General features: G+C 38.0%; 1 protein-coding gene and 1 pseudogene across 7 annotated transcripts in view; one reads left to right on the top strand and one right to left on the bottom strand.

Annotated features, from left to right (window-relative positions):
- FERMT2 (FERM domain containing kindlin 2) overlaps positions 1-19,612 on the top strand; it is a 127,241-nt gene that overhangs the window by 74,304 nt on the left and 33,325 nt on the right. For all 7 annotated transcript variants that reach the window (XM_077122613.1, XM_077122615.1, XM_077122612.1 and 4 more), the window contains exon 4: positions 10,211-10,345. In XM_077122613.1, the coding sequence (XP_076978728.1) occupies positions 10,211-10,345 (135 nt within the window). The remainder of the gene's footprint in view (positions 1-10,210; positions 10,346-19,612) is intronic.
- On the bottom strand, positions 5,535-6,606 carry LOC143652633 (procathepsin L pseudogene; annotated as a pseudogene).

Below are 19,612 nucleotides of genomic sequence, written 5' to 3' on the forward strand. Positions count from 1 at the left end.
AGGACTGATTTGATCTGTGTAGTTTGATGAAATAGCCTCAGAATTATCAGTTATGTATGGGGCACATGGTAGGTTCTCAACATACCTGTTATGTATGTATAAGATCACCCTATTTAAGTTTAAAATATATCTACATAGGGATTTATTTGGAGGAGTTTCATTAGAATATCAGTAGAGGCTGTTTTGGTAAAATTTCAGGTGTACTCTTTTATTTCTGCCCTTTCTGGGGGGCAGGGGAGGGCTGTTAGTTGATCCTTCATTGAAATGTTTTCTTTTTCTGTTCTGAACACGCGTTGGGCGTCCCACTGCACCCCGATGATGTCAGCAGGTTGGTGGTCATCAGTACCACAGCCCACAGGCTGGGCGGTCCTCAGAATTTCTTTAATGGCCCCAGGGAATTTTCCTTCTGAAGATTGGAGCCACATCTGTCAGGCATTGTTGATAGTCTCATCGAAAGTGATATTTCCACTGTGCTTAATAGTTTTCTTCTTTCTTTTTCTGGGTGGTCCCTTCAGGGCTTTGATGATAGGTTGGAGGAGAAGATCCTACCTCAGTTTGGGCCTGACTGTCCTGAGGTCAGTTTCACCATAATTGTGGACTCTTGCAGTCACTGGTTGCGTTGATATCCTGACCAGTCCCTTCCGAGACAGACCTGAAAGCTGGCCTTGGGGGCCAGAGCAGACACAGCACCAACTTTCTTTCCCCTCGTGCACCTTCGGAGCCTGACTCATCTTGTTGGGGTTGAATTCGGGTGGCGTGGCTGAGGCAGCTGATCTTGTAGGAACCCAGATGTGGGAAGTTCACCTTTTGGCTTCCTCCAAGCCAAAAGCCAAAAATGCCTGTGCTTTTATAATTGATTTTTTTAAACACAATTTTGTATATAATATTTTTATAAACAGGAAAAGAAAGTTCTTTTGCCTTTGAAGAACAAACACTTAGCTTTTGACATTTTTGTTTATTTCTAGAATGTAAACTTGAAGTCAGAACCCCATCTTTCCATCTTTGTTCTGAGTATAGGGCATGGCCTTAATAATTGAATGAATTGGAGAAATAGCCATAGAGCAAGGATGAATTATATTCCTGTTGCTGGAAAGTAATGATCTATTCCAGGATATTCAGAGAATTTCCACCTTATTAGGTGGTTAAATTAGTCTTACAGTTGTTAGGGGTTTGTAAATGATTAGTATTAATGGGTGAATATTTACATAATATTTTGAGTAAATTTTAAGACTGAAAGTTCTGCAGAGAAGAGTTTTAATGAATGGTAATTTTATTTGTAGACATGTGAATTTTAATTTTTTACTGATAAATCTTCACACACATACATTCCATACATGGTGTACAATCAGTGGCTCACAGTGTCATCACATAGTTGTACATTCATCACCATGATCATTTTTAGAACATTTGCATCACTCCAGAAAAAGAAATAAAAAGGAAAAAAAAATCACCTTACCTCTCCCTCTCATTGACCACTAGTATTTCCATCTACCTAATTTATTTTACCCTTGGTCCCCCCTGTTTATTTTTTTATCCATGTATTTTTATTGTCTGTCCCTGTCAGACCCAAGGTTTTCACAGTCACAAAGTCACATTGTAAAAGCTGTATCTTTGTACAGTTGTTTTCCAGAATCAAGGCTACTGGAAGACAGCTCAACATTTCAGATACTTCCCTCCAGCCACTCTTAACATACCACAAATTAAAAAGGGTATCTCTATAATGCATAAGAATAGCCACCAGGATAACCTCTTCACACTGTTTGAAATCTCCCAGCCACTGAAGATTAATTTTGTCTCATTTCTCTCTTTCCCCTTTTGGTCAAGAAGGCTTTCTCAATCCTTTGGTACCAGCTCCCAGCTAGTCCCGAGAGTTCTATCCCACGTTGCCAGGGAGATTTACATCCCTGAGAGTCATGTCCCGCACAGGGGGTGTAGATATATTTTTAAATACTCAGAGGACTAAAGCACTTGATTATGAAATTGTCTGAAACAAAAAGGCTTGAGCTTTATACACTAGACTTATCTAACACGAAGGAGCAGGTACCGAGGACACAGGTTTCAGAAATTCGGATAGTACCTAAACTACGGGTGACCATGGTTTGGTAGCTGAACCACAAATGAGAGTCACAATAGGTGTTTAATATGTGGATTTAGGAGGTGTCAGCATGATGGAAGCACAACAGGGAGGTAAATATCTATCTAGGAACATGTTCTGTGCTGTAATTTACTTCACATCGTGGAGAATTGGGGGTAAGATGGGGTGGATGTCAGCATAGCATCCTCAGAGTAGGGCCCTAAGACAGGGTCCCTATTTGGACATGGTTATAGAAATAAATAAGAGATAGATAATTGGCCTTAAATAATAATTCTAAGCCATAGGATTAAATATAGCTTCAGGCTTCACACTCTTACTGCTTTTAAATATTCCTTAGAAATTTTTCATGTGTATTAGAAAAGGGGAGGTAATTCAATTTGCAAACCAGTTAATTTGGGTTCAGCACATTCTGGCCCAAATGTGTTTACATTTCTGAATAGTTGGGAAAAGGTCAAAATAAGATATTTGTCTTGTGGTATGTGAAAATTAGATGAAATTCGAATTCCAGTGTCCGCAATTAAAGTTGTATCGGAACACAGACATGCACTTTCTTTTATGTATTGCCTGTGGTTGCTTTCACTTCGTGTTAGCAGAGTTGAATAGACCTACAAATCCTAAAATGTTTACTTTTGTTTTTTTTCCCCCAGATAAGTTTGCCAATCCCTGAATTGAATTATTGGGAAATACTTTTGTAGTGATATGTTTTCCCTTCAGTGGAAACTTAACACTGAAGTACCAGTGTATTTGGTTACTTCTCAGGAACAAATATTTTTTCTGGTAATTAATTATTTTAGATAACTTAATATTCGAGCCATGTAATCAGATATTTTCCAAGTTAAAATTAACTCACTTGAGCGGGATCACCTTGATTAATTAAACTCTTTTGTATTATGATTTACGCTCTTATGTACTATAAGAGCAACAGAATTAAAACTAAGAAAAATAATGAAATTCCTGTTGCTACCAAAATGGATTGTTATGTAAGAGTACCAGCTAACATGAAAAGTAATGCCAGCTGCTGAAAAGGACAGTGATACAAGACAGGCAGAACACAGCTTTTTTTTTTTTTAAGGGAAAATAGCTAATTTTGCCGAACACTGACAGACTTCGCAAGTTTGTTTTTTTTAATAATGCCTATCTTGGTTTTCTTTTGTAATTTAGCTCTTAAAACACAGCTTCATTGTAGTGAATCAATGAAGCGTTAGCTGCATTTTCTTTTTTTCCACTTTGAAAGAAACACATAGGATTCTGTGTTTAACTTTCACTGTATTTTTGTCTTATCTTTTACAACGTGTAAATAGAGTCATATAGTAGGTCTTTTGTATATGCCTTCTTTCATTTAGCATAACCCTTGTGGCATTCTTTGTTATTCCATGCACCAGTAGTTAAATTACATTTTATTGCTGAGCAGTATTCTGTTGTATACTACAACTGTATACTGCAGTTTGCTTTCCATTCACCAGTTGAAGGGCATTTGGTTCTAGGTTTTTTACGATTTTGAATAAAACTATGATCATTCACTTACAAATGTTTGTGTGAACATGGTTTTCGTTTCTCTTGCATAAATACCATATGAGTGATAATATACCATATGGGTCATATGGTGTATGATAAGTGGATGTTTTAACATGATAAGAAATAGCCCAATAGTTTAAGTGATTACCATTTTATATTTTGACCAGCAGTATTTGAACATTATGGTTGCTCCATGTCCTTTGCAAATGTGTTTTTAGTTTTAGCTGTTTTAGTGGATACGCAGTTGCATCTCCTTGTAGTTTCAGTTCACACTGCCTTCGTGAGTAATGTCAGACATCTTTTCATGTGCTTAATTGCCACCCATGGATCTTTTTGGGCAGAGTGTCTATTTTAACCCTTTATCCATTTAAAAAAAATTTATAGTGGTAATATATAACAAAAAATGTGCTATTTTAACCTTTTTTAAGTGTACAATTCAGTGGCATGAATTACTTTTACAGTGGTTGCTACCTCCCATCACCATATTTTACCCAAACATTATCCTTACTCCAAAGAGAAAACTGTATACCTTTAGGAACAACTCCCCAGTCCCCACTCCCACCCAGCCCCTGTAATCTTTCTGTCTCTGTGAATCTACTTACTCTAGATATTTCACCTCAATGCCCTTTTGAGTTTGACTTCTTTCAATTAACATAATGGTTTCAGGAATCATCCATGTTCTCACATTTATCAGAACTTCATTCCTTTTTAAGGCTGAATAATATTCCAGTGCATGTATATTCCACATTTTGTCCATCTGTCCATTTGTTGTTGGAGACTTGAATTGTTTCCATTTTGTAGTAATTGTGAATAATATCTAGGAACATTTGTGCACAGGTTTTCGTGTGGTCTGTGCTTTTTCTTTCATACTCTCAGGTGTATATCCAGAGTGGAATGTGGCCAGGTCATAGGGTAATTCTGTGTTTAACTTTTTTAGAAACTTTCAGACTACTTTCACAGGCACTGTATGTACCATTTTACATTTGCACCAGCAGTGCGTGAGGATTTCCAGTTTCTCCGGATCCTTGTTATCATGTTCTTTCCTTCCTTCCTTTCTCCCTCCCTCCCTCCCTCCCTCTCTCTCTGTCTTGCTCTCTTTCGTTCAGTAGCCATTCTAGTGGGTGTGAGGTGGTATTTCATTGTGGTTTTGAATCTGCATTTCCCTAATGGATGTCAGGCATCTTTCATGTGCTTATTGGACATTTATCTGTCTTCCTTGGAAAAGATGTCTTTTCAAGCCTTTTGCCCATTTAATTAGGTTGTCTTTTTATTGTTGAATTGTAGGATTTCTTTTATAGTCGGAATATTAAAAACCCTTATCAGATACATGGTTTCCAAATATTTTCTCCCATTCTGTAGGTTGTATTTTCTCTTTCTTCACAATGTCTCGTGATGCACTTGAATTTTTAATTTTTATGAAGTCCCATTTATGTACTTTGTCGCTTGTGCTTTTGGTGTAAAGGGTAATACAAGGTCTTGAAGATGTTTGCCTATGTTTTCTTTTAGGAATTTTATAGTTTTAGCTCTTATGTTAATGTATTTGATCAATTTGTAATTCATGTTTTCTGTTTCAGATTATTTATTTTTTAAAAGGCTTCCGTCTCCTAGATTGCATTCTAAAGTTGAAAATGGCAGTGTTGAAGAGCTTATTCCCTGTAGTATAGCTGCATGGATTTGAAATTATGGGGTCAGAGTTAAAGTGCCATGCCTTCTTTTTTTTTTTTGCATGGGCAGGCACCAGGAGTTGAACCTGGGTCTCCAGCATGGCAGATGAAAATTCTGCCACTGTAGCTGGCACCATGCTGTCCTTCTTTCTACAGTCATCACTTTGCCTTCCTCAACTTCAAAATAACTTTGTAAATATCCATGAGTTAGAATATTACAAAGTTCTTTACAGCAGGAATTAAATAGAAGTAACATTTTTCTATTGTAAAAATGTCCTCAGAATTGGATCCTCAGTGATTCGAGTGTTTAATCCCACATAGGGACAGTTGGTCAGTTTTAAGATAAAATTGCTCTGATATGCCGTCCTGGAGTCCTTCATTGTTACTCTGCATCCATCAGGTTGCACGGTGGAATAGCTGGCTGAAGTGGGAATTCCACATGCTTGTTCCGGTCTCTGGCCATCTTTATATAGCCCTCCATGCCCTCTTCACCCCAGCTGTTGTTGGCGAGCCAGTGTTTACTGTTATCTCAATATGTTCCCTCACATCCGTAGCCGACCACCAGGACGCTGTTGTCCGGGGTGCAGCTCCTGCAGTCTGGCTCAAAGTAAATGCCCGATGAGTAGACCTGGAACGACCTGTGGCTTGCATCGACAGCCGCAGAGGTGGGGCCTACAGTTGCCGCTGCCCTCGTAAGTAAGTGCCTTTCCCCACAGAAGAATGTCCACAAAGCCAGTGTCACCCGGGCCTGTAGGGACAGGTCATGCCCCTCCAATACATGGCTAGGGTTTCTCTGCACTGAGGCCACCGTTGCAGCTGTGGTTGCCTTCAGCCTGGGAGCAGTCCCCCACGTTCTGCTCACCGAGTGAAGCAAGTGCCCGTTTTCTGTACCATCTGTCCTTCAAGGGAGCCAGTTCCACTGAAAGCCCAGCAAGAACCACCCTGGCATTGCTTCTTCACAGGAGTCACATGGCCTTTCTTTCACCAGTCCACAGATTTACAGGGACCTCAGAGGAAGATTCCTAGAACATTTTTCCCTACATTGTCCTGGTTTGAAAGCCATCCGTCACCTGCCTGAATTCTTCCTTGGCCGTGCCCCCAAAGGTGTCCATTCCCATTGTGAAACAAGGCTGCCATTGGCTGTCCTCCAGATTGTGCACTTCGATCATTTTCATATTCTCTTGCACTGCTCTCCTCAAGCCCTCTTCATTCATGCCGTATGGTCTGTGGTGCATTGCCTTCCACTGGTGTCACCGTGCTTCAAACTTGAATCAAATGTTGGTGCAGCTGAGGCTGTTCCCAGAGGGCAGTAAGAAAAAGTGAAGGATTCATGTTTCAAATCCTGTGGTGGCCTCAGCTGGCAGAAGCATGCTCCGCACACCCGAGAAAGAAAGTTCTCTACGGTCTGTAGTTTTGCATCCTTCTTTTTAATGTAACCATTTAGAGCTATGAATCTCCCTCTTGGCACTACGTGTGCTGCATCCCATATATTACAGTGGTGGTGTTTTCTTTTTCATTTGCCTCAGAATATTTCCTTACATCCCTTGATTTCTTCTTTGATCCATTGGTTGTTTCAGAGTGTATTGTTTAATTTCCACATATTTATGAGTTTACTAAATCTCTATGTTATTGATTTCTAGCTTCATTGTTTTGTGCATAAGCGAGTTGTTGGTGGTCCTGAGCTACTAAAAGAGTATCTAGGAATGGGGCTCCAAGCATGTATTTTTGTTATTTTTTTTTTTAATTTCACTAGCAGTTCACATGAGCACATCTTGTTAAGAAGAATTGCTTTGTATACTCATGACTGACTGTAGAGCTAGTTGACAATATTTACTCTTCTGGTTAAATTAAGAGGTGGCTTATGAGATGGGCAGCAAATAGTGTCACACCTAAAATTTCAAAGTATGAATCATGTGGCAGTGACTCTTAAGTAGTCAGGATACACTGGAGACATTCGGAAGGCTTTTCTAATTATTTATACCTACTTTCCCTTCTGCCTCTAAAGACGGCTGTGGTGAGTTGTGGTAGAAGCATGCCCTATATCTCAGACATGATTCATTTTATATTCTTCTGAACTTCTTGGATTTTCCATCATGTACCTGATTTACTTTGAGTGACAAATGGGTGGAAAGATATATTTCCACCACATCCTGACTGCTTAATACTGAAACAGTGTAGGCAAGTGGTTATGTAAAGGATTGAAATTTTCTAATGCCTTCCATTTCTCCCAAGACATCAGTGGGATTTGAACCCAGGTAGTCTATAATGTACTTTTATCTCGAATGGCACCTCATCAGCTCTGCAGTAGTAGGTTCGAGCCTAGATTCCTGAAGTTATGATACTGTTTTGAATCTAGCGGATAAAGTGGACTCCTGAAGGTACAGACTGTCACATGTCAAACTTTGGTCCAATAATGTAGTCATTTGTAGCATTGCAAGTTATGTGATTTATATTTTATGATCTGTTCAAGCTGTAATGTGATATAATGCCACTGTACATTATGATCTATGGGGCTTTTTCCTTTCTGCTTCTTTTGTTCTTTTGTTTGTTTGTTTGTTAGTTTTGCATGGGCAGGCACTGGACAGCGAACCCGGATCTCCTGCATGGCAGGCGAGTATTCTGCCTGCTGAGCCATCATGGCCTGCCCTCTGCTGCTTTTTAAATTTAATTTTTCTTGGTTCTTCCTCTCTTAACACTTTTTTATTTTTTAAATTAACTTTATTGTGATACAGTTGATGTAAAATTAACTGCATCCATTTGAATTGTACAATTTCGTAAATTTTGAGAACTGTCAAAACTTATCACACCAGTTAAACTACCACAGTCAATCTATAGAACTTTTCCATTCACCCCTCAGTCTTTGGCTCCAGACAGAAATGATCTGTTCTCTATTGCTATAGATTAGTTGGCTTTTATTCTAATTTTTTATTAATTGAACCATATAGGATATGTTTTTTTAAACTGACTTCTTGAACTTCATATAGTGATTTGAGATTCCTCCATGTCATTTATATTATGTCAATAGTTTGCTGCTTCTTACTGATGAGTAGTATTCCATTGATACGAAAATAATAGATTTGTTTATCCATTTGGGTTATTTCCAATTTTGGCATATATGAACAAATATATTACAAGCATGCTTTTCATTTTTCTGTAAATAGAATGTCTGAGTCATGTGGTAGGTATATGTTTAATTTTATTAAGAACCTACTAAACTGTTTTCAGAGAATTGTGGGCCATTTATTGAACTTTCCCACCAACCTGGTCTGAGAATTCCAGGCCCTCTTACCCAACACTAGGTTTTATCTTAAAAAAATGTTTGCATCATCCAGTTACATCCCTCTACCCCATAATGTCAGCACCCCTTTCACCATGAAGAAGTTAGAATGGTCATTGCCCAATGTCCCTAAAGATTGAGAGAAGGATCAGTTGAGAGGGAAAAGTTGTAACTGAGAAAATAGCATTTAACCAATGAGTGCTGAATCATGATTTTGATATTTCTATTTAGTCTCCAGTGTATTAGAGCAGCCAGAAGGAAATACTTGAAATTGTGAAGTGTAACCCATACCATACTTTGAAGTTTTCTGTAATTACATGTTAAGTTTTACTTTGAAATCTGTCACTTTTCTGTATATATATTATATTTCACAAATAAAAATGTTGAAAAAATTTTTTTTTGTCCACAAATGTGTGGATTATGCTATGTCGTAGTGGTTTTAATTTGCATTTCTCCGATGGTTAATATGATGTTGAACTTTTTTTCATGTGCTTCTTCGCCTTTCTTATATATTTTTTTGCAGTGAAGTGCCTGTCTAAATCTTTAACCCATTTATCTTATTGATTTGTACACGTTCTTTATATTTCTGAATACAAGTCGTTTGTCAGAAATACATATGTATATATTGCAAATACTTTGTTCCAGTATATGTCATTCTGTTCGTCTTCTCAAAAGTATCTTTCATAGTACAATTTTTTGTGTGTGTGCAAGTGAGAAAAGAGAGAAAATGCATGCCCAAGGGGTGAGCACAGGTGTGTTCAAGGGAGAGATGTGCTTATTTTTTAATAAAACCAATTTTTAAAGTCATTTTTCTGTCCTAAGAACCTTTGTCTACCTTATCTTCTAGGAGTTTTATAGTTCTGACTATTACACTTAGGTCTATGATCCATTTATAGTTAACTTTTTCATGTTGTGTTACTTAAGTGTTAATATCCTTTAAAATATGTGAATTGATTTGATTATCCTAGGGTTATCCTGATTTCCATATGAAAATTAACTTCTCAGTTTCTACAAAAAACTCAAGTTGGAATTATGACTGGATTCCATTGACTCTTGAGCTCAGTTTTAGAAGAATTGACATCTTAACCTGTTGTATCTTCCAGTATGAAATGAATATGATATAAAATATGTATGTAATATATATAATGTAATGTAATTTATAATATATATGTATTTATTTAGGCCCACTTTAATTTCTTTTGCTGCTTCCCTTTCAATCATTTTGTCTACCAGACTCCTCACATGAGAATAATTAAATAACAGTGGTCCAGAAATTTATAGCCATTCAGTATAAGACAGAAAAGTTTGTCTCTAGTGAGGTGAATGTATTTCTGCATTTACTTCGTGATTCATGTGGACCTTCTTGAGAAAATCCAGAAGGAGCAAAGGGTACCATGTAATAAAAAGCTTAATTGTTGTCTTTGCCCTTGGAAGTCACGGCATTTGTTTGATAGTTATGAATTAGAATGCTTTAGATAGATTTTTCTTTTAATTGACAATATCAGGCATTGTAGTCTTTTACATGGTATTGATATCTCCCAAAACACATTTACAGAAAGAAATTCCAGATTCTTATCTTAAAATAAATTGACAAGTTTACCAATTATGAAGTATTTTTCATTTTTCCTAGTAAAATAAGCAATTTTCCTATCTTTACAGACATCAGGCACCCTGAAGAACTTTCTCTCTTGAAAAAACCGAGAGATCCGACAAAGAAAAAAAAGAAGAAGCTAGATGACCAGTCTGAAGAGGAGGCGCTTGAATTAGAGGGGCCCCTTATCACTCCTGGGTCAGGTGAGACTTTGTCTAAGCAGCTTAATATGAGAACGCTACACCACATGCCTATATCTTTCTAACTGTAGGTAATTAAATTATATAGGTCAGGATGGTGCTTATGAGTTTTGTTTTTGCTTTTAAGAAAACCTCCTTCGGCATGTTTTGGGACAAGGGGGTGTTCTTTTTCTTCCTTCCTTACAGTTATAGGTTTACAGAATAATCATACGTAAAATCCAAAGTTCCCGTAAAGCAGCCTGTTACTAATACCTTACACTCATGTGAGGTACATTTGTTACAGTTCCAAGATTCTACTGTTAAGTCCGTCGCTTCCAATAGGGTTCACTGTTTGTGTCGTACAGCCCTATATTTATTTTTAAAAACCTGTATTCTAATAATGTACATACCACCAAAAATATCCCCTTTCAACCACATTCAAATACATAATTCAGTGCTGTCAGTTACATTCACAGTATTGTGCTACCATCACCACAATCTATTACCAAAACTTCATAATCCACCCAAATAGAGCTCTGTACAATTTAAGCAGTAACTCGCTACCCCACCCTGCCCTGGTGACCTGCATTCTAGATTCTGACAATATGCATCTGCGTATTCTCATTATTTCATATCACTGAGTATTGCTCCTTTTCTGTCTGGGTCATGTCATACACCACAGTGACTGCAAGATTGTTGCATGTTGCTGCATGTATCAGAACATCGTTCCTTTATAATCTCCCATTATATGTATATACTACAATTTGTTTATCCATTTATCCATTTGTAGGTACTTGGGTTGCTTCCAGCCTTGGGCAGTTGTGAATAATGTCACTCGGAACAGCAGTGTACTAATATTTGTTTAGGTCCCTGCTTTCAAATCTTTTAGGTATATAGAAGTGGGATGACCAGGCTATGTGATCATTCTGTACTCTGTGACGTGCCACCAAACTGTTCCACAGCAGCTACACCATTTTAAATTCCCTTCAACACTGAGTGTTCCTATGTCTTCACATCCTTGCTGATACGTGTTATTTTTCACTTTTTAAAAATAGTAGCCATTCTGGTGGGCGTGAAATGGTATCTCATTGTGGTTTTGATTTGCATTTCTCTAATAGCTAGTGATACTGAGCCTCTTTTTCTTGTGCTCTTTGGCCATTTGTGTATGTTCTTTGGAGAAATGTCTATTCAAGTTTTTGCCCATTTTATAAATGGGTTGTTTGTCTTTTTATTGTTGAGTTGTTATTGTTGGGTTGTAGGGTTTTAGGATATTAGAACTTTAACGGATACGTGTTTTCTAAATATTTTCTGCCATTCTGTAGGGTGTCGTTATACTTTAATAATAAAATTCTTTTATATGGTCAGTTTAATTGAACACCATAAGTACATGGAATCTTGAATAGGGCGTGAGAGCTTGTTGGTTTGTCCAGGTTAATGTGAAGCCCCGATATATCCCAGAGTAATTTGGGCAGGAATAAAGAAATATTTGCAAGGTCCCCTTGAGGGGCTAGGGAGAAAGGAGGAAATATTCAGCATCCCCATTTGGAGAATTTCTGATATTCTCACACATAGTGGGGACAACCAAATCAATAGGCTGAGCCCTTGGTCTTGGGGTTCACCCCTGTGAAACTTATCCCTGCAAAGCCTAGGCTACACCTACTTAAAATTAGGCCTAAAAGTCACCCCAGAGAACCTCTTTTGTTGCTCAGAGGTGCCTTTCTCTCTAAGCTAACTTGGCAGGTGAACTCACTGTCCTCCTGCCTGTATGGGACATGACTCACAGGAATGTAAATCTCCCTGACAACGTGGGATAGGACTCCTCGGAAGAGCTGGAACGTTGCATCAAGGGATAGAGAAAGCCTTCTTGACCAAAAGGGGGGGGAAGAGAGAAATGAGACAAAATAAAGTTTCAGTGGCTGACAGATTTCAAACTGAGTCAAGGTTATTCTGGATGTTATTCTTAGTGCATTATATTGATAACCCTTTGTAGTTTATGGTATAGTGAAGTGGCTGGAGGAAAGTACCTGAAACTGTTGAGCTGTGTTCCAGTAGCCTTGATTCTTGAAGACAATCGTATAAAGACATAACTTTTACATTCTGAGTATGGGATTGTGAAAACCTTGTGTCTGTTGCTCATCTTATTCAGGGTACGGACAGATAAGTAAAAAAAAAAAAACATAATGGGGGACAAAGGGTAAAATCAATTGGGTAGATGGAAATATTAGTGGTCATTGGAGAGGGAGGGGTAAGGGGTATGGTATGTATGAGTTTTTTCTTTTTATTTATTTTTCTGGAGTGATACAGATGTTATAAAAATGATCATGGCAGGCAGGCCACGGTGGCTCAGCAGGCAGAGTTCTCATCTGTCATGCTGAAGACCTGGGTTTGATTCCCGGTGCCTGCCCATGTAAAAAAAAATAAACATCATGGTGATTAATACACAACTATGTGATGATATTGTAAGACATTGTATACCGTATATGGAGTGTATGTATGTGAAGATTTCTCAATAAAAATATTTTTTTAAAAAAAGAAGGCTCCTGGAACACAGCTCAGCAGTTTCCAGTACTTCCTTCTGGTCATTCCAATGCACACAAACTTTTTAAAAAGGGATATCTATATAATGCATAAGAATAACCTCCAAGATAACCTTTCAATTATTTGAAATCTCTCAGCCACTGAAACTTTGTTTTGTCTCATTTCTCTCTTCCCCTTTTTGGTCAAGAAGACTTTCTCAATCCCATGATGCCAGGTCCCATCCCAGGAGTCCTGTCCTACATTGTCAGGAGATTATATCCTTACAAGTCAGGTCCTGTGTAGGGGGCATTTCACCTGCCAAGTTGGCTTAGAGAGGCCACATCTGAGCAACAAAAGACGTTCTCGGGGGATGACTCTTAGGCATGATTATAAATAGGCTTAGCTTCTCCCTTACAGGAATAAGTTTCAAAGGGGCAAGCCCCAAGCTTGAGAGCTCAGTGTATTAGATTGGTTGTCCCCACTGCTTGCAAGAATATCAGTAGTTCCCCATCTGGGGAAGTTTGATATTTCCTCCTTTCTCCCCAGTCCCCCAAGGGGACTTGGCAAATACTTTTTATTCTCTGGCCACTGTACTCTGGGATATATCAAGGCATCACACAAACCTGTACAAACCAACAAGACCTTGTGCCCTATTCAAGCTTCCATGTAATTATGGTGTTCAAATAAATTGACAATGCAAGTTAAATTAGATATTGTGCTACCCAGAATATAAATTTTGCACCAAATAAACATCTCTCCCTTTGTTCTCACACACAAGTTGAAGTTTGAAAATATGAACCGTATCATCCTTTATCCTGTATTCTGATCTTCCTTAGTCCTATCCAAATCAGCGTCATTCATATCTCTAGTTGAAGTTTGATCACTTTTTTAACAGTTGCTCTATGGGGTAATGCTGACTTTCATAGCTTCAGTACTCTAATTCTAGGTCTCAGGAATCATATAAATACCCAAAGTTTCAGGAAATGACCAAGTGAACAGATTTTTGTGTAAAGTTTTTGAGGTATAAGGGTCCTCTTTCTTCTTTTTGCAAATGGAAATCCAGTTTTCCCAGCCCCATTTGCTGAAGATACTGTTCTTTCCCTATTGAGTGGACTTGGCCCACTGTCAGAAACCGGTAGGTCATTAATATGAGGGTTGATTTCTGACCTCTCCGTTCAGTTCCCTTGGTCTGTTGTCTGTCTTTCTGCCTGCATCAGGCTGTTCTGGTTACTGTGGCTTTTTAATGAGTTTAAAAATTGGAAAGTGTGAATCCTCCAACTTTGCTTTCCTTTTACAAGGTGGCTTTGGCTACCCTTATATATAAATTTGATAATTAGCTTTTCCATTTCTGCAAAGAAAGTTGTTGGAATTTTCATTGGGATTGCATTGAAACTGTAGATCGCTTTGGGTAGAATTGACGTCTTAATAATATATAGTCCACCCGTCGATGAACACAGACTGTCCTTCCATGCGAAAGTCAGTTACTGTACATTAGTAGTGAAGAATATGAAGAAGAAATCAAGAAAAAATTCCAGTTATAACAGCAACTCAGAATTAAATAACTTGGAGTGAGTATAATCAGGGTTGTAAAGACTTCTACATAGAAAACTATAAAACATTGCTAAACGAAATCAAAGAAGACTTAAATAAATGGAAGGACATTCCATGTTGCAGCTTGATTTCAGTATCATATACATACACTCTTCCTATACTCCATCTACCCACCTTTCTTGTATTGTTGACAGATTATATCTTCTTCATACAGTGTATGTCCAAAACCGTAGATATGCCATTACTTTTTTTTTTTGCATGGACAGGCACTGGGAATCGAACCCAGGTCTCTGGCATGGCAGGTGAGAACTCTGCCTCTCTATCTGCTGAGCCACTGTGGCCCACCCACTTTTTAGGCATTTTCATTTTAATACTTATAGGAAGTAAGAAGTGGAGTTATATACCAAAAGGTACAATAGAATAGTATTGGCCTTTGTAATTATGCCCATGTTTGCTTTTACCGAAGGTCTGTATTTCTTTATGCCAGTTAGAACCACTGTCTAATGTACTTTCGGTCTGAAGAACTCACTGACGCATTGTAGGGCTGTCTTAATGGTGATTAACTCCCTCAGTTTTTGTTTATGTGGGAATAACTTAAACTCTCTCCCTTATTTCTCTCTCAATATGAAATTCTTTGTTGGCAATTTTTTTTTCTTTCACTGGTTTTAAGCATTTCATCCCACCACCTTCTCGCTTCCAAGGTTTCTGATGAGAATTCAGCACTTAGTCTAATTGGGACCCCCTTGTGCATAGTATTGCTTTGCTTTTCTTTTTTTTTTAAACATGGGCAGGCACCAGGAATCGAACCCGGGTCCTCTGGCATGGCAGGCAAACGTTCTTGCCTGCTGAGCCACCATGGCCCGCCCTAGTATTGCTTTTCTTTTGCAACTTTCAGAACTCTCTCTTCATCCTTTGCATTCAACAGTTTGATTAATATGTGGTTGGCTATATTTTTCTTCAAGTTTATCCCCCTTGGTATGTGTGGGCTTCTTGGATGTACGTATTCAGCTCTTTTGCTAAGTTTGGGAAGTCATCTGTCACTATTTCTTTGAATATTCCTTCTGCTTTCTTCTCCTCTGGGAACCCCATTCTGTGTATAGGAGTATGCTTGGTAGTGTCCCAGCGTTCTCTTTGGCTGTTTTTGCTATTTATAATTTTCTTCTTTCTACTCCTCATCCTAGCTCATTTAAGTTGTCTTGTCTTCAAGTTTGCTGATTCTTTCTTCTGCCAGCATCTATTTAGTGTTGAAATCCTCCTGGGATTTTATTTTAGTTATTGTGGTTTTCAACTGCGGTACTTCTGTTTGGTTCCCTTTTAAAATTTCTGTCTCTCTTTTTGAGATGATCATATTTTTAATATTTTTTAGTTCTTTTCCTGTATTTTTCTTCATTTCTTTGAGTATATTGAAGATCATTTTCTAAAAATCTTTGTCCAGTATGTTCTGAGTCTACTGTTCTTTGTTGATTTTCTGTATTTTTACTGTTCCTTTGGATGGCCCATCATTTCTTTTTCGTTTTCTTGGAATCTGTTGTGGCACACTGTACATTTTAGTATTTTAAAATGTTAACTCTTGGATCTGTTTCCTGAGATGTCTGCTTCTTCAGTTTGTAACCTGTTGATGATGTAATAGAATTATTTTGGAGTGTCAGCCCGAGGCGAATACGAAGTACAGGGTCCCAGCTGTGATTTCTGGACCTGAGCATTATCCTTGGCCTGTGCTGGCTTGGAGCTCCCCTGTGTACAGGAGTGTGAACACCCCTCTACTTTTGAGGACACAGATCTCCTCCTTCTTCTACATGTACCACGTTGGGACTTAAAGCATTTAAATCTTTGCCCCAGACTGTGCATGTTAATTGTTTCTTACTCTGCTTTTGTTTTCTCGAGCTGCTTTTGCCTGGAGAGCAAATTCTGGAAAGGGGTATGTTCTGGAGAGGCAATCCCTAAATCAGTCTTTCCTGCTGCAGCAAGGTCAGGGACCCACAACAGGGCAGGCATGCCCACTGGACTCCAGTCTGCCATGGAGAGGGAATGAGGGAAGGGCAGGAAGGGTGCCAGGACTTTCTTCCATGGCTCCCCAGAGCTGTGCTTTCTTGGCTCATCCTCTGCCCATCTAACGCAGCCTCACCAGCCAGCTCGAAGGAAACATCCCTTCTTTAAGTCTCTTCCGTCATTTTGTCTGGGGCAAGTTGGAACAAGGGCTGCTCCCAAAAGCCAGGCTCTCAGCTGTCTAAAGTAGCTCATCAAAAGCTGTGATCTGCTATTGGCCCTGCCCATCCTGCATCTCAGAGAAGTGGACGTTTGATCCTTTCTGGCAGCAGCAAGCCTTACCACAAGCCGAACTCCACTGTGGCCTGGGGAGGATGAGGGTTGCGTGGAGATGGGCGTTGTTAACCATTGTACATAATTCACCAACGTCTTACTTTTGCTCTTTCTAGAGGCTGTGCAGTGTTCTCCTGGATTCCAGAGTTTCTAACAGTGTATTTAGACAGTTCCTGCCTGTTTCATAGTTCTGGTGGAGGGACTGATTCCTGGAGCCTCCTTCTCTGCCATCTTCCCCTTATTTCCCCCACTCTCCCCCTAACTCTTAATGAGTCCACACAGACACTTATTATTTCACGTCCCTTAGAAATCTGTGTGTTGTGGCAGTCAGAATTGTCAGGTATGATCCAAATTAGAATCAATAGTATACCTTTTTAAAATAACTTTTGTTTAGAGGGAGAATTTGAGAAGCTGGGGGGTGTAGACAGGCGTGCCTACAAATTCTGAGTGTATGATGGCCCAATAAGCAGGATATCTGTCAGTTTTCAGAATATCCAGATACAGCTAAAGTATCTGTCTTATGGTATGAAAAAAATATAAGAAAATTCTCAGTTTATGTAAGAGAAAAATGGATGAGAAGCTACTTGAAGCAATTGGGTAGTTTTGCAGTAGTTGATTTTTAGTAACTTTGGTTTCTTGTTTCCTTCAGCCAAGGTGATACTGACAAAATGTAGGAAAATTAGTATTTAACCTATGCTAATGAATAACAGTGATTGAGTTAATATTCAGCTTTTCACTGAATTAATTTCTGTTCTTTAGAACTACCTTGATTAAGCCACAGAATTATTTATTTAATTGAGCAGCCTACTAATATTTCCCTGTTTAGAACTCATCTGATATAAATCATGTAGAACTAACCACTTAGTATTTGCTACTTCAGTCAAACAGGTTGCACTTTTTCTTTTTCTTTTTTTTTTTTTTGCGTGGGCAGGCAGTGGGCATCGAACCCGGGTCTCTGGCATGGCAGGCAAGAGAACTCTGCCACTGAGCCACCATGGCCTGCCCCTACTCATATTTTTAAGATGCTACTGTTTGGTAGGAAGATGGGCCTCAAAGCAAAGACACAAAATAAGCCTTCTGGATTTAGTAGCTGTATCTCATTGACGTAAACAGGGTGCATTAACCAAGAATTTATACGTGAGAAAATTTAGCCAGATGGAATTAAATAAAAATATAATTAATTTTTTTCCCTCGTTAATAATTATATACATATTCACTAAATAACTTATCACATTAAATACACATATTATCTTTCTTTTAATCCTCTCAAAAGTCCTGTAATTTTGGCAGAAGTATCCTCATTTTCCCGATGAGGAGAGACCCCTCAAGGGTAAGTTGATTGTCCAAGGTCAGAACTAACAAGGGACAGAGCTGGACTTTAGATCCATGTCCTCGTAATTCCAGAATGCATCTAAATTTTGTTTAATATGAATAGTTGTTAAAATGTCTGTGTTAAATCTCTTAACATCAACCCATATTTTTTGCTTAAGAAAAAGTAATATTTCATGTTTTATATCTTGATTTTGTGGTACACCAGTGATTTCATTTGTCAGGACCCATAACACTATACTTTAAATGGGTGTATTTTATAATGTGTAAATTATACCTCAATAAAGCTTTTTTTTTTTTTAAAGTAATGTTTCAAGAGGTAAAGTACTACCATGAATGAAATTAATACTTCTCAGACTTTGGTTGAATCCTTAAGTAGAATTAACATGATAGAATATGAGTTCTAAAATTTATACTTTGGTTTATATGACTCTGCTCAAGTGTCATTTTTGAGTGCTTTGCCACTTTCTAGCTGTCACTAGTTAAATATCTAATCTCTAATTACCAGTGAGAATGGAACCGTAACTGTTCCAGCCTGATCCCTGGTCTGGAGAAAGCAAACTTTTTCCAAAAATAAACTTTATAGTATTTACAAACTCACAGAGAAATTTACCTAATTTCAGGACTTATTGTATAAATAGAAACAGAAAATTATCTCAGCAACTTTTCTGAAAACTGTTAAAGGCAGCTAGACAAAAAAATCTGGGTGCTACAATAATACTGAAAATATACTCCATTTGCTTGGCACTGTCAGGAAGATCACTTACCTAAGACACCATTTCTCCTGAAACTGTGCTTTGATTATGGAAGTAAAATATGTTCATGGAAAAGATTCAAGTATTACAAAGAGCTATGTATCTTATTTTTACATTTTTGTTTTAATGAAGTGAGACTGTTAATACACACACCTAAACAGTACAGAAAATAAAGTACTAAAGGTGAAAGTTCCTCTTCGGTTTATTCCAAGATCACCCCTAAAAGTGAGCATTTCTTGATTGTTGAAAACAGTTTGGAATACAACTTGCCAGTACCCTTTGTATGTGTTTGATATACATGTATGGTACATAACTGCATATCTAGTTTTTTGGGGTTTCTGTTTGGGGGGGGACGCATAACATAAATGAGATTAGTATATATTATTCTGCAGCTTCCTTTTTTTATTGAACAATATGTTTTGGTTATCGTTCTGTGTCAGAGCATAGGAGCCTCGCCTAGTTCTCATAAATGGCTTTGAAGTTTTCCATGTATTATATAGGTTGTGTCTAATTTTTCCATCAACATAGTCTCCAAAAAGTTTTTATACTCCCTCAGCACTATATGAAAAGGCTTATTTTCGTATATTCTGTCCACTGTTGTAAGTCTCTATAGTTTTTGCTGACCTGACAGTAAATGGTGCTGTTAACGTTATTTTGCATTTCCCTTATAAACACTAGTATGGTTGAACACTATTCCATGTTTCTTAGCTATTCCTGTCTCTTACTAATTACCAGATCGTAGACTTTGTCCACTTTCTATATATTTATATATAAATTTTAATTGTAGTAATTTTTTTATGTTAGATATTTTCTCCTATCC

Source organism: Tamandua tetradactyla, chromosome 12 (genome assembly GCF_023851605.1).
Source record: "Tamandua tetradactyla isolate mTamTet1 chromosome 12, mTamTet1.pri, whole genome shotgun sequence".
Taxonomy (NCBI): Eukaryota; Metazoa; Chordata; class Mammalia; order Pilosa; family Myrmecophagidae; genus Tamandua; species Tamandua tetradactyla.